Below are 27,480 nucleotides of genomic sequence, written 5' to 3' on the forward strand. Positions count from 1 at the left end.
GAATAAGCAGCCATGCTTGATTTGAATTGAGGCGCTCGTTCATGTGTCTGAAAGTCAGCGAGGACCAGTTTCCCCTTGTGTCTGCCTGACTTTCTATATATACATCTGGATAAAGCGAGCAGACACCCTGGTATCAAATAATTGCAATACGACAAATGGCTTCTCAGAGGGGGCGAGCTTAACGACTACAGTGTGAACTGCAGCGTTACAAAACTGGAGTCAACATCACGTTCTCTTCATCACGGTGAAGATAATTCAAATTATATACACCGCACTATATCTCCGTTTATGTATATGTGGTGTAGATCGGTGTGGATTGGTGCATTAGTTTACTCTACAGCTAACTACAGCTATAGGTGATATTGCAGTTTTAAAATTCAAAATAGAAACCTCTAAACTAGTTCTGGTGTGACAAGATACCGACCGAATCAGTTGAATGGAGTTGGCCTGAGTTCAATTAAAGTGTCACATGACCTCAAAATACACCTGTTCCTGGAAGATCCCAGAGAACATATCTAAACAAACAGCATCGTGAAGATCAAGGGGCTATCAAAACAACTCCGAGACAAAGTTCTGGAAATGTATCCCTCGGGGTTTGGTTATAAAAAAAATAAATAAATCCCCAAACTTTGAAAATCCCTCCACGCATCACTAAATCCATTACTCAAAATGGAAAGAATGTGGCAGGACCATGACTTAATGATTAGTGAGCAGGTAAAGAGGCAATTAATCATAGATGCAACCAAGTGGCCCAGAAAAACGTAGGCTGGCCACTCTACAAAGCTGGGTTTTATGTTAGAGCGATGAACCATATGAAATCATCTTTGGAGTTTGCTAAAAGACATGTTGGAGATCCATGTTCTCTGGTCTGGGAGACCAAAAGGAGTCCAGTGAACAAAAGCACTATGTTTGGTGGAAACGCAGCACTGCTCATCACTCTGAGAACACCATCGCTACGGTGAAGCATGGTGGTGGTAGCTTCCTGCTGAGAGTTACCTTCTATTAGCTATTAGCTTGTATTCACCTTATGGCTGTTGGTGGATGGCCTCCTACAGGCATTGTAGAGTTGTGGTTCTGCCATATTTATTCCATTTTTAATAACAGGTTCGGAATATTTTTTATAACCAATCCCTGACATGTAATCCCAATGACATCCATTTAAATTTCAGGCCGTAACACTACAAACATGTGCGAATGTTCAAATGGGTGAAAGTGTGAATCGTACCTGGAAGTACTTTGGCCCACTTCACAACACGCACCATCTGCTTTCCAGCAAGTTTGTTGAGGCTGGTGAGAAGGTGATCGGTGGTGTCAGGCTGAGTGTTATCATAACCTGCAAACACCACCTCAGGCTCGATGAGCTCCAGCACGCTGCACACAGACGGCGAGAGGAAGGGGGCCACGGAGGCACCGTGAGGAACCAGAGCCATGTTCGAGCTCAGCTCCTTCTCCGAGTTCTGAAGAGACGAGTCCTCGCTCACGCTCTTCAGCTTGCCCAGCTTCTTCGACTTCCGGGCTGAGGGAGGAAATAAGCAATGGTCGTAGTCAGCTTTTAAATGCGTATAAAACGGGAGTGTTTTTCAAATTCCAGTTCAGAAATACAATGTTCGAGAATATCTGATGGGGGATCAGGTTCTACACAGAGCCTTGCCCTAGAAGAACAAACTGAAGACCAGTTAAGGGTTCTAGATTTGATCTTTTATGAGAGTGTACTATGCGAGTATAGTACTGAGTGTTATACTCAACACTGTACACTCCAAATCATTCTTAAAAGGTTCTTTGGTTGGTTAAGGGTTTGAACTTTCAATTTGATATAGATCCTTTAAAGGTTCCCCCAAAGTACCCCCTTTAGAGGTTTTTTCCTTTTCTTTTTCTGATGGGTTGCTTGGATTGTTAAGGGTTCGAGCTTTATAATAAGCTTCTAATTTGAACCTCTCCTTATTCTACCGAGAACGTTTAAGGCTTGCCCCAGAGGAAAAACTGACAACCGCTTAAAAGTTCTGGCTTTAACTAATGTGCTGCTCAGTCAGTATTGAATCTTATACTCTTAAAATGTTCCTGAAGGGTTCTTAGGGTGGTTAAGGGTGCCAGCTTTTTTAAGTGGTTCTACGCTGAACACTACCAGAAGAATGTTCTGTTGCAGGGTTTGACAGAAAACCTCTAAGGATGTCCTCAGAATGAGAAACTCAAAGAATCGTTAACGGTTTTAGATTGGACTTTTTTTTTTTTTTATTTCTCTGTCTCTCTCTAAGAGCATGCTGTTAAGGAAGTATCGAGTGTTAAAGACTTAATACGGTGTTTTTGAAGCGTTCTTCAGATAGTTCTAGCTTTCGAACAGAAAATAGTCTGTTGTAGAACTATACATGGAACCTTTAAGGGATCCTTATGAGGAACAAACTTTGACCTTTTTCTTTTAAGCATATGCTGTTTAGGTAGTATCGAAACGTATATTTTTGGGGAAAAAAATGGTTCTTGAAGGGTTCCTTCTCTGGTTTCTAACACGTTCCTACCTAGGAACCCCTGTGATAAAGAAACGGCCTATTGTAGAATTCTACTGTTGCATATCTCAAGGTTTCACTGAGACACGAACCTAAAAATTCTGAACTCTGTAAGAATCCGTAAAAGTTACAGATACCTTTATTTTCCCTAAGAGCGCTAGAGTGTTCAGACAGCACTTAGTGTTATTCTTAGGAGAAAAGGGGCTTCCTGAAGGGTTCTGTGAATAATTAAGGGAACGTGTTTCCTAAGGGGGTTCTTTTAGAAATACCTAAGGTTCAACAAAGAACCTTCAAGTGTTCCCCTGGGGATACAAACCAAAGAACAAGGGAAGGTTCTAGATTGAACCTTTTGCATTAACGTATACAGTTTAGGAAACACCGAGTGCTCCACACTTAAAATAAGGTGTTTCTGAAGGGTTCTTTAAATGGTTAAGGGGTTAATATTTCTCACAGATTCTACTCAGAACCTTCATTGACAGGGAAACAGTCTGTTGTAGGGTTCTACATAGAACATGTAAGGGTTGCCCCAAGAGAGCAAACTGACCGCTTAAAGGTTCTAGATTGAACCTTTTTGTAATAGTGCACTGTTTAGAAATGATTAAATATCATACATGGTTCCAGAAACCTAACAAGGTTCTACTTGGTTCTAGTTCCTATAAGGACTGCCCCCAGAGTGACGAACCAAAGAAGCTGGAGCTTTATTCTAACAGTGCACTTTAGTAAAGCCCCGTCTGATGATTGATGATTGTTTTTGTCATTTTTTCCCTTTGTAAAAAGCACGACTTGTTCTAAAATCCAAACACAAGTACAGTACCACAGCGACCGTGTACGAACCCGCATAAACGAGACTCATAAGAACCGACACGATACGACACTGCAATTATGCTGTTGTTTTTAGCAGAGCCTAAGAATCTGATTTGAGAGAAATCTGTGTTAGTTTCATGTGCAACGATGCGCGTAAGTAGAAAATTGCCCTGGTTTCAGAACAAGGCCATCAATCAAACGGCTGGCGTGAGAAAACCCTGCTGCAGCCAAACTCGATAACGGTTTACACGTCCAGTACGTCCATCTAACACAGCGGCCTAAACACCGGCGAAGAATTCCCTAAACCAGCGCACAGTCATTCTGTAAACACTGACAGAGCAAACCGCTTAATGTCTGTCTGAGTGAGTGTTAAATAAGAAATGTGTCATTCACACACTGAAGTTCAGTCTTTGCCTGGAAAGCCTGAATAAGGACACTGTTTTTGGACTTCAGGGAACCAAAGCAAGTGAATCAGTCACTGAAGCATGCCGTCCTCCACTACAGCGGGGGAATCTAGTGATGCCTGCATTACTGAGGCTGCTCAGAGAAGTGTGTTAGAAATAGATCAGATGTGGAATGAGACGGAGCCCGGCGTGTGCTCGGTTTCACCTGGTCAACTTGGCATCCTGAGTTGTTGTTTGTTTACTCTAGCAAACTGTCGGGTTTGCTTAAAACTACGGAGGTACGAAGGGACACACGATATTTCAAAGCCTAGAGCCAATCAAATCCACCAGCCATTTTTAAAAAGTGGTGTTTATTAGCTGTTAGAGCTGTCTATAGACAGACATTTTTGTCTTTTCTGGCTCACAAAAAGCCGTTCCAACTTTATTTATCAAACTTGATATGAACAAATCCATCCATCCATCTTCTATACCGCTTATCCTTTTCAGGGTCACGGGGAACCTGGAGCCTATCCCAGGGAGCATGGAGCATGGAGCACAAGGCGGGGTACACCCTGGACACGGTGCCAGTCCATCACAGGGCACACAAACACATACACATTCACACACTACGGACACGCCAATCAGCCTACCATGCATGTCTTTGGACTGGGGGAGGAAACCGGAGTACCCAGAGGCAACCCCCACAGCACAGGGAGAACATGCACACTCCGCACACACAGGGCCACGGTGGGAATCGAACCCCCGACCCTGGAGGTGTGAGGCGAACGTGCTAACCGTTCGCCTAAAATCCAGTATCTTACAAGAGCGTCTGAGTTTGTGTACGTGTATTATATACGGACACTCACTAACGTGAACCTCGATTGATTGGATTCAAATCGCATAATCGGTGATGAGTCACAAATACGGTCCGCCCCCAATAAAGACTGAAAGAGCGCAATTTGAAACAAATCTGAAAATGAAGACAAATAAGACTAGCTACTCAATTAGGCGCTATACAGGGCCGTTACAGGTGGGGTGAAAGGTCAATTAAAGGTGATGACACCCTGGGAAGTGGGGGCCTCGCTGAATCCTAAATCCAGTAGTTATGGTATAACTCTGTGGCCCCTACTCTGTGAATAATTAAATGAAAGAAGTGTTCCAAATATCTCCTCTCTCGTCCCTTTACTTTTGACCACACTACAAATACGCTGCTACACTGCTGAAATATGCGTACCATACTGTACTTTCTGCACTGCTCACACATCACATCACTGCTTCAAAGCTTTTGTTATATGTCTACACTGACTACGTTTACATGGACAGCAGTAATCTAATTACTGACCTTACTCTGAGTAAGATAATAATGTGATTAAGGTGTTTACACGAGACGCTTTTAGAATACTCCTGTCATGTACCCGTTTTACACGTTTTAGAACATAATTAGATTAACAGCCCGCGTCATTACGTCACCGCGCCACGCCGTCCGACGCCCCTCCAGAATTTCACGTATCAACATACAGTTCGTCTTCGTTATGGAACCGTATACAGTTTTGGGTGTTTTTATTTAATATTTTTACGAACGCTTTAAGTGCAGTTAATTATTTGTCATGCTGTACGTGCTAATTGACGACTGCTTGAAGCGGTGGGTGTGTCCCAAATCGCGTAGTTACCGTCTATATAGTAGCCGAGATACATGTATTTTTCCCCACTACAGGCCTATAGTAGGAAAGTATGCGATTTGGGACACAGCCGAACTCTCTCGTTCGCCGTAAAACGTAAAACTGCCGTGTGTGTTTACATGTCACTACTACACGTCCATAATGCGACTAAAACAGGAGTACTCCACCTGTCTTAATTAGATTATCGCTTACTTCGATTATGACCTTAATTAGATTAAGGTAAGTAAAAATGGCTGTTTACATGCTAGTTTCTTAATTAGAGTATGATCTTAATCGGATTAAGAGTGGATTATTGTTGTCCATGTAAACGCAGCTACTGATTATACCGTACAGCTGCAATATGTATATAGTGTTGTACATATGCGATATGTACATGGGCTACTTGTATAGTGGGACTGCACGTTGTTGCTTGCTGTATATATATACTGCTGTGATACCCTAATTTCTCCATCTGGGGATTAATAAAGTATTATCTTATCTTATCTTATCTATAAATGGTTTAATCTGATGATTATTAATTATTTCAGCTCAGTCAGTGACAAACAGCAGAAGTCCCGCCCCAGCTAGGGAACATCACCAATCAGAGTTGAGGCTGCTCTGAGAACAGCTGAAGTTAGATGTAAAGTTACAGTGGAAGAACAGGAGACCGAGCGACTGAAAACGGGGGCGAAAAAAACAAACAAACGAACAAACAAAGCCGTAAATCTGGGTACGAAAAACGTAATGAAGAGGAGGAGAGGGAGGCCAGGAGAACTGCGGCGTCCTAGTCTATCAAGACCTTCTTTAACAAGACAGGTTAGTGCACTGTAGGGACGTCAGTGTGATGGGATGCCGTGCCCTGATCATTTCACTTCCTGCCGCGCCCCCATGCTGGTACTGTCACATCATTTTCTCATTACTGCACTGGTGCGCACGGACCGAACGATTACGCGGTCAAAGTCCCCGCCTTTTTGCGCTGTTATGTAAACAGAGTCGGTTTGTACGACACGTGGGGGAAAAAAAAACGCGACCGGCGTGCTACAAGGATCACCCGCCTGCGGGCTGCTGATGTGATACGTTTAGAGATAACAATACTGTCAAGAAAACACAGATACGTCTCACTTCTCTGGGACGGATACATTTATTAGCTTCATTTGAATAAAATAAATAAATAATATAAATAATAAATAAAAGACAACAAGTCATTTAAGGGGGTTTTTATTTTACATTTGACGCCATTCGTTTCGATTTCTAAACATTTACTTCAGCCGTTAGAAACCAGACGGACCGGGAAGACTTTCTAATATATTGCCGGTACGTTTAAAAATGTGTTTTATTTTTAATATCGTATTCATTTCTTGCCTTTTATTGTTATTTTAATAGTTGGACTTGATTAATTGCTTGAGGACTTGAAACAATGCTTCGTAAGAAGTTATTAAGGGCTTAACGCCATTGTGTTGTTGTAATATTTATAAACGTTTAAAACGTTTTGTTAGTTTGTCGATGTGAGCCTCCGTGCCCATATCTTATACCGTATATGATATGGGTGGAGGGCGCATCAATATTTTTTCCGGGGACCCAGAACTATAACGCTATATATAAAAGAGGGAAAAGTTAGTGTGTATCACGTAGCTGACGTGCTACAATGGCCGAGACGCATTACTGTAGGTTTAGTGTATATCACCTTTATACTATATATATACTTTGCCTTTTATGGAGTTGTATTGGCATCACTAAATATGCATCGAATGTAATTAGTCATTTCGGGTTTATCGGCATTGATCAACATATGCAAATGAGTATGTTGAAATTGTGTTAAATCTGTCAGGATTGGTTTTTTTTGTTTGTTTTTTTTAAAATTCACTTACACACACACACACGTGCATTAAATGACTGATAAACGAAGCCCATTGTTATTTCTTCGAATTTGACTTTCCTAAACCTTGATTTGAAGCATAAATATGTGTCCTTTTAAGCTTAACACTACTGATTACAAAGCAGCGGCTCTTAGGCACGAATCTACAGGTTCAAGCTAAGATCATCCACTAGCATATGCATGAGACGGGGTGAGAATTGTTTTTTGAAAGTGCAAACCCTACTATGGTTTGCTGGAATTTAATCGCAGTCAGTGTGCTTAAAGACGTCTAAAAGCCCGCTAGCCGAACGCGATTTCCTCACACACGGAACGTCAGGCTTTGATCGGGTTGTTGGGGATCGACGTGATGTGGTGAAACAGACTCTCTACATGTCCACGGTGCTCCAGTCAGAATGAAATCTTTCAATATCATTGTAAATACAGAAGGACTTCCGCTTGAGTCACATGCACCTCGCTCGTGGTGTGACGGCAGAGCTAACAAACCCGTACCGTCACTTCATTTTCCTTTCCGCAGACGCTCCTGTTTATGTAAAGAGCGATCCGCAGTCAGTCATTAGCGAGTGATCATTCTGTTTAATGGCTGCCATTGCAGAACTATTTCTCGCTTATTTCCTCCGTGCGATGTGACTTTGCTAAGAACAGAGCTAACGTGTGAAAATGGACGTTTCCTGCAGAGGGATCGCTTGATATATAATCTTATTGTGTGTTTACTGTTGCTGGAGATTACCTCCGAGATTCATCCCTGCCTGCAGACACTTTCGTACTCGGCAAGCCGGACAGTTCTTCCGTCGGATTTTGTCGATGATGCAGTCGTTCCTTCCAGCGCACAGGTAGTTGTGCTGACCTGTGGACAGAGACGGAGAGGGAGAGAGGATTTAAAAAAATGAATTTCAGTCGTGCACGTCAAAAATTGCTTTGGTTGTAGATAAACCTGGCGAGAAATGAGTGTGTGTGTGTGTGTGTGTGGGGGGGGGTGGGGGTGGGGGGGGTACTAATATTTGTACGTATTATTTTATCTTTTGTGGGTTTTTTGGAACTAAGTTACTGACGTAACTCGCCCGAACGCAGACTGTACCATGAAAATGTACTGTACTTTATTCTTTTTTTTTAATGAAATAAATATATAAATATTCCTATATAGTAACTATTCATAAATATTCAAGCAAATAAAAGATATACATCCAAACTGAACCAAAACGTAGCGCTCCAAATAACAAATAAAAATAGACACGTCCAAAATGATTAAAAAAAAAAAAAACACTTTAAATAGCACAACAAAATTCGTCGGTGGTAGTTGTTATTTAAATAAAACAATAAATGAAAAAAAACGATCGATCGGTCGAGCTCTAGTTGATTCCATCGTGTTAAACGCGTGTGATATCGTTCATACGGATAACCGTCGTTCCAGAGGACGGTCTCCAGTGTCAGTGCGCTCTAACAGTCAGAGATAAAGCTGTAACTTTACGTTTCCCAGACGTGGGAAAGACACGTCTTTTCGGTTTCTCTATAATGTGACAAGCTGCGTTGAAGGCTTCTTAACTTCAGGAGACAGGCTGGTGTGGAAACAAGCGTTTACAGCCGCTATAACACAAGCGACAACGCGAAGGAAGTCGTTTCGCGGGCGTTCCACAACATCGCGTGTGAGTGTAAAAACGGACGAAAGGTCTGACGAGAGTGAGTCAAATGGAAAGCGAGTAAAAATGCGATTCTGAATCATTTAGAATCGAATCGAATCGGGTCGGAAAGGAATCCAGACACTCGTTAAGCGCCGGAACAGTCGCATTGAAGAAAACGTGGATTAGATGGAAATACACTTTTGCGACACCTCTTTACAATACAAAATAAAAACAAATAAATAAAAAAAAGATGAAGATTTTCATTTGACAAACCTCTTCATGAATAAAAATAAATACATTTAACTGTTGAAAATTGCCGTGGTGTACGAGGAATAAAACACTTCACGAGCTTCATGTCAGGCCACACCACGCCAGCTCATTGTTGATTATTTTCCTATACCAGCATGCTCATTATTCTAAATTATAATTATAAATTATGCTTCAAGCCTACCCAATTACCGTGATATAAAAAATGCATTACTAACACGGGCCTACTTCGGTGAGACAGTTCACTGCTTGAAATATGAACAAGGAAGCGTGTAACACTCATCAAGGCGGCTGTATTACAGGAAGTCCCAACCTTGCTGGTAAAAGCCAGGCGTATCAGATGTTACGGAAGTCCTCATACAGCAGCCAAACTTTACGACTCCTAACCAATCGCCTTGATATGATTAAGAGAATGTACAATTGTATTGGCACCCTGTCCAGGGTGTACCCCGCCGTGTCCCCGATGCTCCCCGTGATAGGCTCCAGGTTCCCCGTGACCCTGAAGGAAGGATAAGCGGTATAGAAGATGGATGGATGGATGGTTGTACAACTGTACAATACTGTGGATTAGCTATAATTAATGCGAATATTCATAAACTGTCGAAAACAGATCTTAAACGCTTAAAAATATTCAACCCAGCGGAAACTTCAGGGGAGATTTCTGTCATGTGATTCTGATTTCATGACTTTTTGAAGTTTCGTTTGTTTTTTTTGTTTTTTTTAAGTACGTGGAAGTGTTGTGTGAATGGAAATGAGTCCTTATAGACTTTCAGGCTTCGTCAGCGTTAATAAGCTCAGACGTATACACAGTATGTGTATGAAAATCACTTAAAATGTTAGAACGTAATGAGTTCTATCGCTGGGAATGTGTGTTTAATGCTATTGTTTACTTACTGTCTATATGCAAACATCAGTTCATGGAGTGAATTGAAGGTGACAGCCTCTTTACTGAGGGTTTCAGGAACGAGTGTGTGATGCTGCGTCGTGTCACTGTAAATACACTCCATTCCCCGTTTATGTAAGTGTGTATAAACATGCATGTGTATGAGTGTGCGTGCCTGAAAATCTCCCGCATGCTGCTTTCCCGGCCTCAAGCCACACTGCAAGGTTGCACACCGCTCTGAGAGGGAGTGTGTGTGTGTGTGTGTGTGTGTGTGTGTGTGTGTCGCTCTTCCTCTCTCTCTCTCGCTCTTTCCTGCTTCCCATTAGATCCCTCTCCCTCGATCTCTCCTTCTCTCCTGCACTCCGAGCATCTGCTTAGTTCCTCTCCTCAAATCAAACTTCCCCAATATCCGCGCCCAGGCCGGGTCTCGCTGTGACGCTCGGGTTTTTTTGGCGAACAGGAACGTGTGCAAGTCGAGGCTGCCAGAAAAGCCCGGGATCTGCTTGGAAGAGCAAAGGCAGCTGTAGCTCCGCCACTATTTCTGGCTCGGTCACGTGACTCGTTACATAAGCCCATTTTTCTTGCTCTAAAAAACAGTAAACTGCGACACAGGAAATACAACACCCCCCCCCCCCCCCCAACACACCCTCTCTCTCTATCCCCACACCACCCCCCTCCCCTCCCCTTCTCCTACTTGTCCTCCTCCATCTAACCTCCCCCACCTTTTCCACTGCTCCAACACTGATGCAGATCAGACCTGAAATCCGTTCACACACCTCTTCACCCGCCGTGCCGAGCTTCTCCCACGAATCCTGTTAATCATTGCCCTAAAGAAGTGAATGCAAATACGGTGCGTGTTTACCGTTTGCGCGCCTGTGGGTGCGCGGAACTTAGTGACGGAAAGAGAAGTTTTTACGTGTTCGGAAGATGCTGAAAATCTGTCCGTGTACCATCCGAATACACTCGACATGCACGATGTCTAATCTTCCCGACAGGCTGCACTGAAGTGTACTAATGTCACTAGTGATACATTTTTTTATTCGTTTTAGGCGTTACTTCCTCTTATTATTTTATTGTCATAGTAAACATGTTTACTTTTATTTACTTTCACACTTGGTGCTTATTACTCAACTGCCGTCGCACGCTCGACTCGGAATCCTGTGAGAAGCGGCTTTTGAAAAGCGCCGTTGTTGACATTTCGACATTTAAGAAAAGCGTGACGTGCTTTTTTCGTTTGTTTGTTTGTTTTTGTTTTTTTTGTTACGTTACAACCGATCAGTTGAGAGGATCGCGAGAAAAGTTTTTTTTTTTTTTTTTTAAATGGAGGACAAAGTGCTGGTCTTGTTAGTGAAGGATTTACAATATGTTCAACCATATTGAAGAAAATATTCCAATGTTACAATATAACTAAAAATAACAGCGTGGGCATTTTATTTATTTATTTATTTATTTATTTATTGATGGACTTTACGACTAGCTTCGACTGTTGCTGCATACGAGGAAGTCGCACCAGTAGCTCGGTTTCTCTCGATTTTCTTCTTCCAAAGACGCACCGAAAACAAACAGACTGGCTTAAAGCCAGTCTTTATTACTGGCAGCAAAACATCTAGAATACAAGTTAGGCTAGTTAGCCAGCCGATGCTAGCTAGAAAAGGTAAGAGTGTCGCTATGGTTACAGTGTGTTTGTGAGCCAGCACATTTTCAGTAACTCCGATTCCTCACATTACCCTGTTGTTGATTACGATCCCAAAACAGCATGCAACCCCCCCCCCCCCCCCCCCCCCCATGGTCAATCCTGAAAAAAATAAAATAAAATGCCACTGAGCTAAGATAGTGTCACACCGTCGGTTTGTAAAAGGAAGTAGATGATCTGATTTGTTTGGACGTCGTAGCAACACTCTGTGTGTGTGTGTGTGTGTGTGTGTGTTCATTCCTGAGCTAGTCAGTGGCTACTTTTAGCCAGTTATGTCACTGCATGAAGGGACACACTCAGGTGCAGAAGTCAGGCTGTCAGCTCTGACATTAATCAGAGATCCCCATGGGAGACCCCCAACACTGCAGAGCACCATGCCTCGTCACGCGTCTCTCCTCACACCGTCACGTTTATTTCCACCTCAGCCTGCCCCGTAACAGCTCGCCCTCCATCTTCCACAGAGGCCGTGAATGCGTGTGTGCATGCACGCAGCACTTTAACCTCTGACGTGAGTCAAAATGACCTGCTTATTTTTATTAAAAGTGAAACCCAATGAAAATCTCCCATTGTCCTCCGCTCTATAACTTATTATTATTATTATTATTTTAAAATAAATCTGAGGAATCATTATTAAAAATCAAATCCTAATACAATTGAAAGTAATATTTAAAAAAAAAATTTTTTTTCTAGATTATGTTTAGGTCTTTTAAACCTGAGAAGACACGAACGTAAAACGAAAAAAAAAAAAAAAGTAGTAAAAACTGCTTTTTCACTAGAATCCAGTAATATGCAGCGCCTGTCTTTGTTTTTTTTTCCCTCCCTATATTTATTAGGAATATTTTAAGCCAAACGATGTAATTACGGCAAATACAATCCGTTAACGGTCTTCACAAACCACCTCTCAAATAACGATGTCAGCTGCCTCACCGGAATTAGCATCCCACACAACTTAGCTAACTAAACGTTGGTATTTTAGCTGTTGCTAGCTGTTATCTAGCTAGCAAACAACAGCCGAGTTAGCTAGTAGTTAATGTTAGGTAGCAAGCAAACGTTATCCAAGTAAGCTAAGGTTAATGTTAGCCAAGTTATGAATGAACCAAAAACAGCTTTTTACAAACTGCAATTAAAACACTAATAATAAGCTTTAAAAACAAAAACGAACGGATCTGATCAACAATCAACCTTTTTACATGAGTTAATGTTAATAAAAATGCTTTATTATCAATAAATTGTTCGTTTGTGTTCACGCGATCTTTTGTTGACGGCATTTTCATCAAGATTCTTCATCGGATCCAGTGCTTCGGGACTGTTTTCATGCTAGCAGCGCTGTATTTCTGACCTAGATTTAACTGGCAAGCGTGCGGGCTTCTCCGGACCAGCATTAGCCGTTAGCGGTGGCGTGCTGCATCGACATGACAACGCAGCATCTGGACCGCGAGGGCACGTGAATCAGCGCGCGATTACTGTATTCCCCTAACCACATATGTTAGATCCATTCGGTACACTTCCAGCTGAGTCACGGCGGCTCGCTCTAATTGATGTTGTTGGACCGAAGCGCAGCGGCTCCCGTGGTGGCTCCGTAACGACTTTCACATGAAGCTTCATCTGAACAGAATAAACCTTCGCAAGCTCCTAAAAGCTCGGTTTGTCTCTGATGTAGAAATTCGACACGGCTTCACGTCTCTTTGCTTGTTTCAGACTCTCTAGAAAGGCGTTCGTTAATCATTCACTCGATACACTAGAAGTTGAGGCTGAACGCTCCAAGTTTCCTGCTGCCGCTTTTTTTTCTGCCCGGACTTCCCGTGGGTCATTTCTCTTGATCCCGTACTTGCCTCGTTTTTGCTCATCTCTCCCATCAACTTACGCCGACAGCTTCGATTCAATCGGACTTTATTCGTATAGCGCATTCAACGACAGACACTGTCACAGAAATCCTGGTTCGGATGAGCGTTTTAGTTTTTTATCTTTTATCTTTATCTCCGTCTGGCTCCTCCCCTTTTTTTAAACAGCCAATAACGTATACCCTACCTCAGCCAGGAAATGTCATCAAGATCGTCGATCTGTACTGGTGGTAGAATTTTGAACGGATATATTCTTCTAAATGCGAATTTTTGTCACTGTTCTGGAGCTCGTAAACGACCGTAAGGTAAACATATTCATCCGAGCTGATTTCATGGGGTCTTTAAATCTGTAGTTACTGTACGTCTGAGTTGTGGATACTGACGTGAGCAATTTGGGTATTAAATCTTCGCCGTGCACGCTTGACTCGGCCCATAGTGAATAAGAGTCCCGGGATAATAACGAGCACAGGACGCAGTCTTTACGTTTAGGGCAGCAGCTCTTAGTTACAAATCTACAGTAAGATTATCCACTCGAGTCTGAGTCCTCTGCATTTTCCTGTAAATCTTTAGGGCATTCATCTTGGAGCTTCCACTACAGCAGAAAATGAAAAAGAAGCTCCAGTATCAGGATGAATCGGGGAGATCCGGAGGGCAAGAAGAGCCTCAGCAGTGTGTAGAAGCGTGTCAGGATCAGGCACCGGCATCCCATCAGGCAGCAGGAGTGTCTGTCTAGCTGTGTACAGCTTAAGCTCAGAACATAAACAAATAAAGGAACGGTATCCGTGTTCGGAATGACGCTAGACAGGTTGGGGTTTGTGTACGATCCTCAAGGTAATCTCCAAAGTTGTTTTGAACTATTTGGCGTCCCACCCATATTAATTGCCTATAAACTTTTTTTTTTTAATCTCCGACAGCGCCTGAAAGCATGAAGTTTGGATAGGAAAGGAAAAACAAACAAACAAACAAACAAACAAAAAAAAACACTGTAAAATTCAGTCCTCCGGTGATATATTCCCCCCGGTTAAAATGCTGAGAAATCTTATCTTGGCCTCTCCAGGGCTTCTTAGAATGATTTATAGGATGAATTATTTCATGTTACCTTTTTATTTTTAACATCGCCCTCACTTTGAGTAGGCATCTGACAATTTGATTTAATTTTTCACCAAAAGAACCACATTTCGGATGGAATTTATAGACTGAAAACGATGTGTAAACAACTTCTCTGTGAGCGCACGTTGTGTTGAGCGTTAGTTCCCCCACCTCGAGTCATAAACACCACTTTTACAGGATAACCCACTTTTACATGCACACGTACACGGTCCCTCGCCGATTATTCGTGTTGACGGCTTCTTCTAGCCGTAACTGGGCTTGATCTTCCAGCCTGATATCCTAAAATGGGTTGCTGTGGTTACTCAGATGTAATGATATGGCTTCGGGACAGTCTATCAACAAGCCCAGACAAAAGCCATTTTATCGGCACTATAAACACGTCGGGGCGGCCTGCCCACGTCCCAGAAAACATATTAATAGTGAAAGCGCAGATCCGTAAGATCTGATACCCGCCTGCGCCATTTGCTTACCCGCAAACGTTGTATCCTCCGAGCGCTCGTGCATTTTGCATTAGTGTCAAAGAACAAAGGCATCACCCAGAAGGCGGAAGAGATGACAGATATTTAAAGCGCCGGTGCCGAGAGCAAACACGCAGAGGTCAGCTGAGGATAGGATCGGTCACGATTAGTGTCGTGTTACACGTCATTTTTACCTTGTGCCAAACATTAGCTTGTGTAACTTGGAAAAGAAATAAGCCTTCTCTAAGAGGTATTAAAGTTTTGAAACAAGTTAAATCAGCTTCCTTTTTGTAATACGTCCATTCCCACACATAACCGTTCTCCCATTATGCTCAGAACCAGCGCCTGATTGGTCGAGAAATCTGCCTGTCAGGCTGAAATAGAGAAGGCTTTGTCCTTAAATGACTCCGCTGGAGCAGAGTGATTTCCATCAGTATTTTGGTTACCTTTCCCTGGCTATGTGTCAGCTCTACCACACCTCCGGTAAAACAGGCTTTCCTTGCTGCCACTGCACTACCCCTTTTGAATAACCACTCATTTAAACTGACGCTGAATATCATTAAGTGCTGTGACATGCCAAGCTGTCGATAGACATTTTCGATAATATGCATGCAATAAGCACTTAAGAAAAAAAGCAAGAAGAAAAAAAATACTGACTATCTGCGGTTAAGGAGTTGGGTTGAAGTCAAAAGTGTGTCGATTGCCGGGAAAACCGCGAAAACGGCTTTGTCTTTTCCCACCCACTGCGAAACCTCGTGGCGTGTAAAGTTCCTACTGCGTACCACTACGCGACTTAACACAAACCGCACGCATCCCAGCCTTGAACAGCGACCAAATCCGGAATAAAAATGTCCGACTCCGAAGCTGACCGTGTGCTTGGCCGAATAGTCGTTTGTAACCTAAAATGTACAACATTTTCTGACGTTTCCTTCCCTTTTCGCGCAATAAATCCTAATAAGAGCTAAAGCCCTACAGCTAAAGCTTGCTCAGTTTGAAATGCCTTGTCTACAGCAGCAGCCAAATTCCATAAAGCTTTGTCATTATGAAGGAACGGATGCTATTTTGGTCCACAGCTGAACAGCAGCACAGAAAGACCATTCAGTATACACTTCACTAAAACACGAACATCCCATTCCACACACACACACACACACACACACACACACACTCTCCCTCTGTGTAGGAACTGTAGTGTACCAGCAACCACCCCACTGGGGATTCAACTGTCAAGAGTTTAGTTAAACATCCTACGATATATGGAACAACAGCTATTCACAAACCCATAACATCGTTAATGTGGCACTTAGCATAATAACCCTATAACGTTGATGACACAGTGCTAAGCATAACCCTATAACGTTGATGACACAGTGCTAAGCATAACCCTATAACGTTGATGACACAGTGCTGAGCATAACCCTATATCGTTGATGACACAGTGTTAGGCATAACCCTATAACGTTGATGACACAGTGCTGAGCATAACCCTATAACGTTGATGACACAGTGTTAAGCATAACCCTATAACGTTGATGACACAGTGTTAAGCATAACCCTATAACGTTGATAACACAGTGCTAAGCTTAAACCTATAACGTTGATGACACAGTGTTAAGCATAACCCTATAACGTTGATAACACAGTGCTAAGCTTAAACCTATAACGTTGATGACACAGTGTTAAGCATAACCCTATAACGTTGATAACACAGTGCTAAGCATAACCCTATAACATTGATGACACAGTGTTAGGCATAACCCTATAACGTTGATGACACAGTGCTGAGCATAACCCTATAACGTTGATGACACAGTGTTAGGCATAACCCTATAACGTTGATAACACAGTGTTAAGCATAACCCTATAACGTTGATAACACAGTGCGAAGCTTAAACCTATAACGTTAATGACACAGTGCTAAGCATAACCCTATAACGTTGATGACACAGTGCTAAGCATAACCCTATAACGTTGATGACACAGTGCTGAGCATAACCCTATAACGTTGATGACACAGTGTTAGGCATAACCCTATAACGTTGATGACACAGTGCTGAGCATAACCCTATAACGTTGATGACACAGTGTTAGGCATAACCCTATAACGTTGATGACACAGTGTTAACCATAACCCTATAACGTTGATAACACAGTGCTAAGCTTAAACCTATAACGTTGATGACACAGTGCTAAGCATAACCCTATAACGTTGATGACACAGTGTTAGGCATAACCCTATAACGTTGATGACACAGTGCTGAGCATAACCCTATAACGTTGAGGACACAGTGCTAAGCATAACCCTATAACGTTGATGACACAGTGTTAGGCATAACCCTATAACGTTGATGACACAGTGTTAGGCATAACCCTATAACGTTGATAACACAGTGTTAAGCATAACCCTATAACGTTGATAACACAGTGCTAAGCTTAAACCTATAACGTTAATGACACAGTGCTAAGCATAACCCTATAACGTTGATGACACAGTGCTAAGCATAACCCTATAACGTTGATGACACAGTGCTAAGCATAACCCTATAACGTTGAGGACACAATGCTAAGCACAACCCTATAACGTTGATGACACAGTGTTAGGCATAACCCTATAACATTGATGACACAGTGTTAAGCATAACCCTATAACGTTGATAACACAGTGCTAAGCTTAAACCTATAACGTTGATGACACAGTGCTAAGCATAACCCTATAACGTTGATAACACAGTGCTAAGCTTAAACCTATAACGTTGATGACACAGTGCTAAGCATAACCCTATAACGTTGATGACACAGTGCTAAGCATAACCCTATAACGTTGATGACACAGTGCTAAGCATAACCCTATAACGTTGATGACACAGTGCTGAGCATAACCCTATAACGTTGATGACACAGTGCTAAGCATAACCCTATAACGTTGATAACACAGTGCTAAGCTTAAACCTATAACGTTGATGACACAGTGCTAAGCATAACCCTATAACGTTGATGACACAGTGCTGAGCATAACCCTATAACGTTGATGACACAGTGCTGAGCATAACCCTATAACGTTGATGACACAGTGTTAGGCATAACCCTATAACATTGATGACACAGTGTTAAGCTTAAACCTATAACGTTGATAACACAGTGCTAAGCTTAAACCTATAACATTGATGACACAGTGTTAAGCATAACCCTATAAAGTTGATGACACAGTGCTAAGCATAACCCTATAACGTTGATGACACAGTGCTAAGCATAACCCTATAACGTTGATGACACAGTGTTAGGCATAACCCTATAACGTTGATGACACAGTGCTAAGCATAACCCTATAACGTTGATGACACAGTGTTAGGCATAACCCTATAACGTTGAGGACACAGTGTTAGGCATAACGCTATAACGTTGATGACACAGTGTTAGGCATAACCCTATAACGTTGATGACACAGTGTTAGGCATAACCCTATAATGTTGATGACACAGTGTTAGGCATAACCCTATAACGTTGATGACACAGTGTTAGGCATAACCCTATAACGTTGATGACACAGTGCTAAGCATAACCCTATAACATTGATGACACAGTGTTAAGCATAACCCTATAACGTTGATGACACAGTGCTAAGCATAACCCTATAACATTGATGACACAGTGTTAAGCATAACCCTATAATGTTGATGACACAGTGCTAAGCATAATGACATAACATGGAGAACATGGACCTATCCACATACTGCCATAATATGGATTACATAGAGCTGTCCACAGTGCCATTCCTAACACGCCATAATGTACAGCTGTCCATAATGACATCATTTAAACATGGAGCTACCCATTTTAATGCCATGTAGATAACCAAGGTCTTCCAATAATGCCATGTCATGGACTTCATAATGCCATAACATTGAGCTCTCCACATTGGCCTAATGTAAATACGGAGCAATCCATAATACTGTAGCGTACAGTAAACAGCACATAACCAAGATCACATGGCGCTGTCCGTAATGCCATCACGTTGATAACAGGGAGCTGTCTGTAATGCCACATGGTGGACACAATGAAGTTATTAATAACATGACAACATGAAAAATGTATCTATATCCGTAATGCCACACCACAGAGCTCTGAATGCTGCAGCGAAAGCTTTTGTGTTTGAAAATGTTCAAAACTTTGTCATAGCTGCGAGTCGTTTGAATAATCTTACTCAGCAGTTGAACAACTGCTTCTTAGTCTCTCCAGGTAGAGATTCAGAAATCCAGCGAGCTGCTATTTCCTCCCCTGCGTGTAATTGCATTAAATGTACATAAACAAAAAAGAACAGATCTTTTTCAATGTCTGCTTTTCCACTGTGTCTAGGCCAGAAGTGCTTAATGAGGAAAGGAGCTTTTGCCTCTGGGGCTGAGAGAGACTCTCTCTCTCTCTCTCTCTCTCTCTCTCTCTCTTGCACGCGCGATGTGGAACGAGGCCACGTCAGACACAAACGAAGTGCCGTGCTGCGTTATTCCCCTGCTGTATTAACACTTGTGTTCTGTTTCTCTGCCATCCCCATGTCCCTCGTTCTGCTACGAGTCTCTCGCCCTCATCTATTCTCCTCTCTTTTGCCCTCTCTTCTCTATTTCTGTCGATCTTTCTATCATCTGCTTCATCCTTCCCCCCCATCTCTCACTTCCTTTCCCTCTCGCTGTCTCCTCCCCTTTGCTTTTAGCTCTGTCTCTCCCTCTCTCGCTCTTGCTCTATCTTACTGTAACTAGGCTGGGGTCAGGTAAGGTAGGGAAACATACACACACACACACACACACACACACACACACACTGAACTATATCTCCTCCGCCTACACTACCTACACTACAGCATGCAGTAGTCTCTGCGCTTCCTCTTAAAAAAATCCTTCAACCGAAATACCCCTAAATACACCCGGGTAACACTGACTGACAGCATGGGCACCTGTATTAGCCGTGTTATGGTACATCACAATGTGAGCTGCTGGTGGCGTAGGGGGGCGTGTTGCTAAAATCCAGGTTGTACAGGCTTATCTCTCTGGAGTAAAGTGCAGGCGGAGCTGTAGGTTAGATCTGTGCCTCTGTGAAAAGGAAGCTAAAACAGGCTGGCTATAAGAAGAAGAAAAGCCTTTATTTGACTCATGTATACCAACTCCAATTCCGAAAAAGTTGGGACAGTATGGAAAATGCTGATAAAAACAAAGAGGAGTGATTTGTGAACGTACTTTGACGTGTATTTAAACAAAAAAAACCTATAAAGACAAGGTGGTTGATGTTTTACCTAATCAGCTCTTTTTTTTGAAGATAAACATTTATTTTGAAATTGATGCATGCAGCATGTTCCAAAAAAGTTGGGACAAGGGCAATTTAGGACTAATAGCGATGTGACAAGTTGAAATGTGAAGGTGATGTGAAACAGGTGAGGCAATCGTCTAATCATAGAATATAAGGAGCCTCCAAAAAAGGCCTAGTCCTTCAAGAGCAAGGACGGGTTCAGGCTCGCCAATGTAAGGAAAATCATCTACAAATGGCCCGGATTTCAAACGAGTGCCGATTAATCCAGGACCGGCCGTCCCGGCGAAATTCAGCCCAAGATCAGACCGTCTGATGCAAAAAGAGGTCTCCAAGAACCACAAAATTTCATCACAGGATCTGCTAGTAAGTCTTGCAGCTGTTGGTGTCAAAGTGCACGCGTCTACAGTCAGAAAGAGATTACACAAACTTGACCTGCACGTGAGGCGTGCCAGGAAAAAGCCTTTGTAAGACTACAGTTTGTCAACGAGCGCATAGGCAAAGACCAGGCCTTTAGGAATAATGTGCTCTGGACAGACGAATCAAAGATAGAGTTGTTTGGCCACAGTAACAGCAGACATGTTTGGCACAGAACAAAGACCAGGTCTTTTCAGGAGAAGCACCTCATACCAACTGTGAAGCACGGTGGTGGAAATGTTATGGTTTGGGGTTGCTTCACTACCTCAGGGACTGGACCGCTTGCATTCACTGATTCAACTATGAATTCTGCATCATATCAAAGAGTGCTTGAAGATAATGTGAAGCCGTCTGTCTGACGGTTGAAGTTGAACCGAAAGTGGACTTTTCAACAGGATAATGATCGTAAACACACTAACAAATCCACTGCTGGAGCAGTTTTAGGCCTCTTAGTTCCAGTGAAGGGGAATTGTAAAGCTACAGCACACAAACACATTCTATACAATTGTGTGCTTCCAACATTGTAGTAACAGTTTGGGGAAGAGCCACGTATGGGTATTATAGTCAAGTGTCCACATACTTTTGGCATAATATTGAGTAAGTATGCATTGTGAAATGTTTGGGTAAAGCAAATGAGGTTAAAAAAAAAACAAAAACACCTCAATATATACTAAAGCGTTACTCTAGACCTAGCATTTGCTTTCCATGTCTAGTAATGAGTCACTAGTGTATTGTCAAGCAATTAGATCGGACTTACTGAGACAGATTTAGACGTCCATACCGTGCATTTTCTTTATTCATAGCTAGTATAAGTACATCTCTTGCGATTGACTCTGTTGTAATATAATGTGGCCTACATGATTGTGTAGAGTCATGATACAGAGCCTAAAGCGGCGCTAACCTCGATGTTTAAAATAGAAGCACTAGGGAAGAGAAATGGCCTTAGCATGGAGTCGGCTACAGGCTGTACATTAACAAAGCGCATGTGTGATTGAATTAGGGCTTTCAAAAAAATAATAATAAATCAAACCACAGTTTTGCACGTTCACGGTTCTAGTTATCTCCTCCTGCTAAGCCTGTGTGTGCACTATATCACGATTTCTCCTATTAAATTAGTCTGATTTGGAACGATGCGCATCAATTCTTTGCAGCAAACAAAAAGGAACTAACGGGATCCGGATAAACAGCTCATTAACGGGCTCGTCCCGTGTTGACGCGGGTGTGTTAGAGTGAGGAAAGCACTGAAACGTGCACCAAAACCACGGTCGGGATCCAGTACCCCAGGCGACGCCATGAAAAGAGCAAAGTGAAACATTCCCGTCGAGCCGCGAGAGCCGCGAGAGCAGGCTGCTGTGACACCAGTTACAGTGTTTTAAGAGCTCATGTAGTTGCTGTAAATTTGCTACATGTTAAAAAAGATGAAAATTGAACAGAATAAACAAATGTGTCAAGCTGTGGGAGATGTTTGTTAGGAACACTGGGTGAAGAGAGAAAAGCTGTGAGAATCGTTACCTGCACCGAATTTCAATTCGGCACACGGTACATCCTGCCTGTTTTCTAATACTCACATAAACACGTGGACTCATTTCCTTGTACATTTTTTCCTCAGATCTGAAATGTTTATGTCTATAAAAATTATATATATATATATATATGTATATATATATATATTCCCCCCAGATAGATTTCAAAGCGGTTTTGCTCTCGGGCTGTGACTTTCTGCTCTGTGCAGCTCGGGCTAGTCTGAGTGCTGAGTCAGCTTTTTGTTTCAACTGTTTTTTTTTTTTTCTTTTTCCTCCGGAGACTGTAACGGTCCAGCGATTTTTCTCTGGTGCAGTTATGGTCTCTCCGAATATTATCCTGTCCTGGTTCACCAAAAAACTCTTAACACTTCAGAGTCGAGTGTGCAAAAGTTTGCATCCCCCATGGATTTTGAAAGGGAAAAAAATCGATAGTTTGAACTTATAATCCGTTGAGTAATAAAAATATTATTATTCTGGGGGCGCACGGTGGCTTAGTGGTTAGCACGTTCGCCTCACACGTCGGGGGTTCGAGTCCCACCGTGGCCCTGTGTGCGCGGAGTTTGCATGTTTTCCTCGGGGTACTCCGGTTTCCTCCCCCAGTCCAAAGACATGCATGGCTAAAATCCTTCCAGTGCACTTTAACGTTCACTCCCTAAAAAAATCCCACAATGCACCGCAAAATCCAGGAAGCATCGATGCTCACTACGTGTGTTCCTTTAATGGAAATGATGTCATGTGTTCTGTAGCCTCCACGTTTGAGAAAGAAAAAAAAAAAAGGTTTTTCATTTTTGGTGACGTTTTACAACGCGAGTACGTGCTCGTGTCACCGGAAATGCACTTATCAGTGTCTGATTGGCGTGATTGGCGTGTCTGATTGGCGTGTCCAAAGTATCCGTAGTGTATGAATGGGTGTGTGAGTGTGTATGTGATTGTGCCCTGCGATGGACTGGCACCCTGTCCAGGGTGTACCCCGCCTTGTGCCCGATGCTCCCTGGGATAGACTCCAGGTTCCCCGTGACCCTGAAAAGGAGTAAGCGGTATAGAAGATGGATGGATGGAATATTATTATTCCAATGTGGTGAAGGCTGCAGACAGATTGATAGCTCGGTATGAGTTCGGCCACTGGTAAGGACCTATTGGGACTGGCTCACTACTCACTGGGACACTGATAAGTGCATTTCCTGTGACACGAGCACGTACTCGCGTTGTAAAACGTCACCAAAAATGAAAAACTTCAAATATTTAACTTTTATATGCCATATAACTTTGTTAGCTTAATCGCACACATTTCTTCCATAATATGTCAAGCAGAACCAAAGGCAAGCTAGTGGATTATTATTATTATAATTATTATTTTTAAAATCCTTAAACACTTAAAAGTTGTTAGACTCAAACCGTATATAGAACTACAAATAAAGTTAAAAAACCTTTTTTTTTTTTCTTTCTCAAACGTGGAGGCTACAGAACACATGACATCATTTCCATTAAAGGAACACACGTAGTGAGCATCGATGCTTCCTGGATTTTGCGGTGCGTTGTGGGATTTTTTTACGGAGCGAACGTTAAAGTGCACTGGAAGGATTTTAGCCATTGAGACATCCCTTAAAATGGCCGACTCCCTGATCAGCGCCCTGGACTAAGTGAACTACGGAGCTGATTGCGACTCACCCGTGGACCTGATTGTAAACTTCTTAGGGAATACGAACTTTTGAACGACTGTTTTGTCTTTTTTGAGGAAACATCTGTAACCTAAGACAATCAGAACCATCCTGCTATAAATTTCCACGTCTTCTTCAATGCTAGTAGGCAAGGAGTAAATGCTTCTTGGGTCACACGTTACAGTGTGTGCTAGGCTTCATACTACCTTCATTGGCAGATTAAGAAAACAAGCTAATGATGCTAACTACGTACAATCACCAGCGGTACCACCGGACTCTGCTACTTCTCCCCATGCTTTATTTTTCTTCATAATGTCTCTGTCTCTTTTAATGAGAGTACTAGTAGTATATTACAAGATCAAATGGAACCACGCTTTAAAGTTTTCTTCCGTTTTTGAACGTTAGCGTGAACAGAACCGACCGCAGGTAAGAACTAAAATGGGGAAATAAAGAGACGTCGGACCATGCGTGCGGCGGGATTGATATCAGTTTTAATGTTGCTTCGTCGGGGGTACAATGGCTTAGCGGCTAGCACGTTTGTATCACACCTCCAAGGTTGGCGGTTGGCTCGTACGTGACGAATACAACTTGAAACCCTGACTAAGATAAACAGTTTACTGAAGACGAATGAACGATGTGCTCTTTGTTATATTTACGGCATGAAAACATTTGCACCCAACTCTGGAGACTACAATGAAACCTTTACGGATGACTGCGAACCGTTTTCCGGGGGAAAATAACCTCGTATTTATTTAGGACAGCTGGTCAAAGCTCCTCAGAGTAAAATCGAGCCATCGGATTCGAGTTAGTCGACCTGCCGAGACTGATTTTTGACGTCTAGACAGGCGATCGGATAACAATGGGGAAAATCCGGAGTTTGACCGCACAGACTCGATAATTAGACGCCGCTAACGGATACAGAGCTGTTTATAGAATCAATGCTACTTCTTCATGCCACCCTGGTTTCATATGTAAACACACAACCTGGCAGCGTTACAACAAATCCCTGAAGCGTGCTGAAATAATCCCAGTTACCGGCTCATTAAAACCTGCCAAAAATGACTACATAATCAGTTACTAAATGAAAGCAGCTAAGAGGAAAACGATCGGAAGTGAACGAGAGCTAGTGCCGATATCAGTGCCGTACCTTCCACAGCTCTCTTGAAGAAGACTTTGCAGCTCCCGCAGGTGACGACGCCGTAGTGGCACCCGGACGCCTCGTCCCCGCACACCAAACACACTTTAGCCGTCGAGGATGAGTGTCTCAGAGGAGCGCTGTTATGAGAACACACACACACAAAAAAATAACACTTCATTTAGTCGTAACAAACCAAAATCCCAGGTTCATATGAACTCATGTCACTCAAAAACCACTCCGAATAAACAGATTTTTAAAAAAAAACAAAAAAAAAAAACGTGCCGCTATTAAACAATGAAAACGTTTGAATCTTTATTTATTGAACGTCTACGGAAGGAGTCTCCAGTGCCAGAGATTTGTAACACTTGAGTTTTCACTTTGCGTTCTGTGGTTCATGTTTTTTCATCGCGATAACCTTTACGTCGATAAGTGACCGAGCGATTGTTCACAGCACGAGAGTAACGAGGACTCAGAGGTTCCAACATTTCATGTAGTCGCAAACGGATAAAAAAAAACGTGTCAGTCTTTAACGAATAAAAAGTGTTCGAGATGGCAGATTGCAGTGTTATAAGTGGAATAAAACGATCGGAGACACGACGCCGTTGGAAAATAATCTTCAGGGTGGTACCAGTGACATCACTTGCTTGAGTGTTTTTCTATAACAGCACAACCCCGTGCGTTCATAGCGGACGCACTCTGGGTTTGACCTTAATTAAAAGTCTGACACATGAATTTTCACAAGCTCATGTGGAAAAATGAGAGAAGTAAGATACAAGCTGTATTTTTCTTGTTGTTGGGTTGGGTTGGGTTTTTTTTTTGGAGGGAATTAGTGACCACAGATGAACCGACTGTGATCTGTGAAGTAACATTGCGGGTTTAACCGCAACGCCTTAACCGATGCTTTGCGGTTAACCTCGTTTATTATTTATTGCCGACTCTTCGAATCCCCCCATGGAGAAAGCATGCCCTGATCTGTGTGCTCTGAAGTGTGTACGTGGATGTAATGTGTTCCTCCCACTGTTCCCAGGCACCCAAAAGAGTGCAGCATATGTCAGTGACTCACAACGTATGCTTCGTCATTTTTCTCCAGATCGTGAGGTTTTCAGAGGTGGTCCCCCCGAGACGAGCTCCAAACTAAGCAACAGCTCCCATCGCCACCCTTCGCGTACAAAACAGTCAGGTCAGGCCCTCAACGAACGACAAACCGCCAGCCGTTTGGGACCGGCGCTTAGAGAGTAACGCATTAAAACCAAAACAGCTACAGAGAGAGAGAGAAAACAGAGAGAGAGAGAGAGAGAGAGAAAAGAGAGAGAGAGAGAAGAGAGGGGCAGGTTTTCGTCCCGTGCCCTCCAAATGCAATCGAAACAGTCAAAAGGAGAAAAAAAACCCGAGGCGTGCACTCCAAATAGTTCGGGCTGACTCGGCAGAAATCCGATTAAGTCGAGCAGAGAAACCTGAAATAGCGTGAACGCAGAAGTGTGGCATCGCCTCCGAGCTCAAAGTCACCCTCTCAGACACGGCAAGCTAATCAACCCTCGTCTCGTGGAAATGACTAATGAGAGCGTTCTATTCCTCGGCCGCAGCTCGATTAATAGATTGATGCTTTATATACCGCGGCGCTGTGGAATTCTCGATTCTGATTGGTCAGGAGGGGTCGATCCGTCTTCTAGAACGGCAGCTCTGACAGTCATTCCAATTTAAATATATAAATAAGTCGACTTCGGTCGGCGGGGTTCGAAATCCCGAAGCGTTGCACGTTCTTCCCGCGCACCGAGGGTTTCTCCGGGTACGCCGGTTTCCTCCCCTAGTCCGACGTCGTACGTTGTAGGACGAGCGGCATCTCTAAATTGTCCGTAGTGTGTGAACGTGTGTGTGATTGTGCCCTGTGATGGGTTGGCACACTGTCCAGGGTGCCCCGAGTCCCCTGAGATCGGCTCCAGGCTCCCCGCGATCCTGTGTTGGATAAGCGGTATGGAAAAGGTTTGGATGAATCGATGGAAGGAGTCACGGCTAGAAGTTTTCCAACACAGGAAGCTCTTCTTGTTCCTCAGTAACATGACGAGCTGCATTTTGCGTTTTATTAACTTTAAAGACAGGCTGGTGAGGGAAAGACTGCTATAATGTAAGTGACTACAGGACGTTCCATCCATCCATCTTCTACACCGCTTATCCTTTTCAGGGTCACGGGGAAACCTGGAGCCTATCCCAGGGAGCACCGGGCACGAGGCGGGGTACACCCTGGACAGGGTGCCAGTCCATCGCAGGGCAGACTACAGGAAGTTCTACATCATTAAATGTAACTGTAAATGGATAAACTTTTTTCTTTTAATTAAGAAAAAACACGTATCATCGGAAAACTGCGGTAGAA

General features: G+C 42.9%; 1 protein-coding gene across 4 annotated transcripts in view; it reads right to left on the minus strand.

Annotated features, from left to right (window-relative positions):
- nr3c2 (nuclear receptor subfamily 3, group C, member 2) overlaps positions 1-27,480 on the minus strand; it is a 120,495-nt gene that overhangs the window by 34,814 nt on the left and 58,201 nt on the right. For 3 of the 4 annotated variants that reach the window (XM_017464001.3, XM_047153850.2, XM_017464000.3), the window contains exons 3-5: positions 25,122-25,249; positions 7,947-8,063; positions 1,226-1,516 (exon numbers count right to left, since the gene is read on the minus strand). In XM_017464001.3, coding sequence (XP_017319490.1) covers positions 1,226-1,516; positions 7,947-8,063; positions 25,122-25,249 — 536 coding nt within the window. Of the gene's footprint in view, positions 1-1,225; positions 1,517-7,946; positions 8,064-15,099; positions 15,970-25,121; positions 25,250-27,480 lie in introns of those variants that run through there. The other variant, XM_053679894.1, reaches the window with a different exon arrangement.

This window comes from Ictalurus punctatus, chromosome 3, assembly GCF_001660625.3.
Source record: "Ictalurus punctatus breed USDA103 chromosome 3, Coco_2.0, whole genome shotgun sequence".
NCBI lineage: Eukaryota > Metazoa > Chordata > Actinopteri > Siluriformes > Ictaluridae > Ictalurus > Ictalurus punctatus.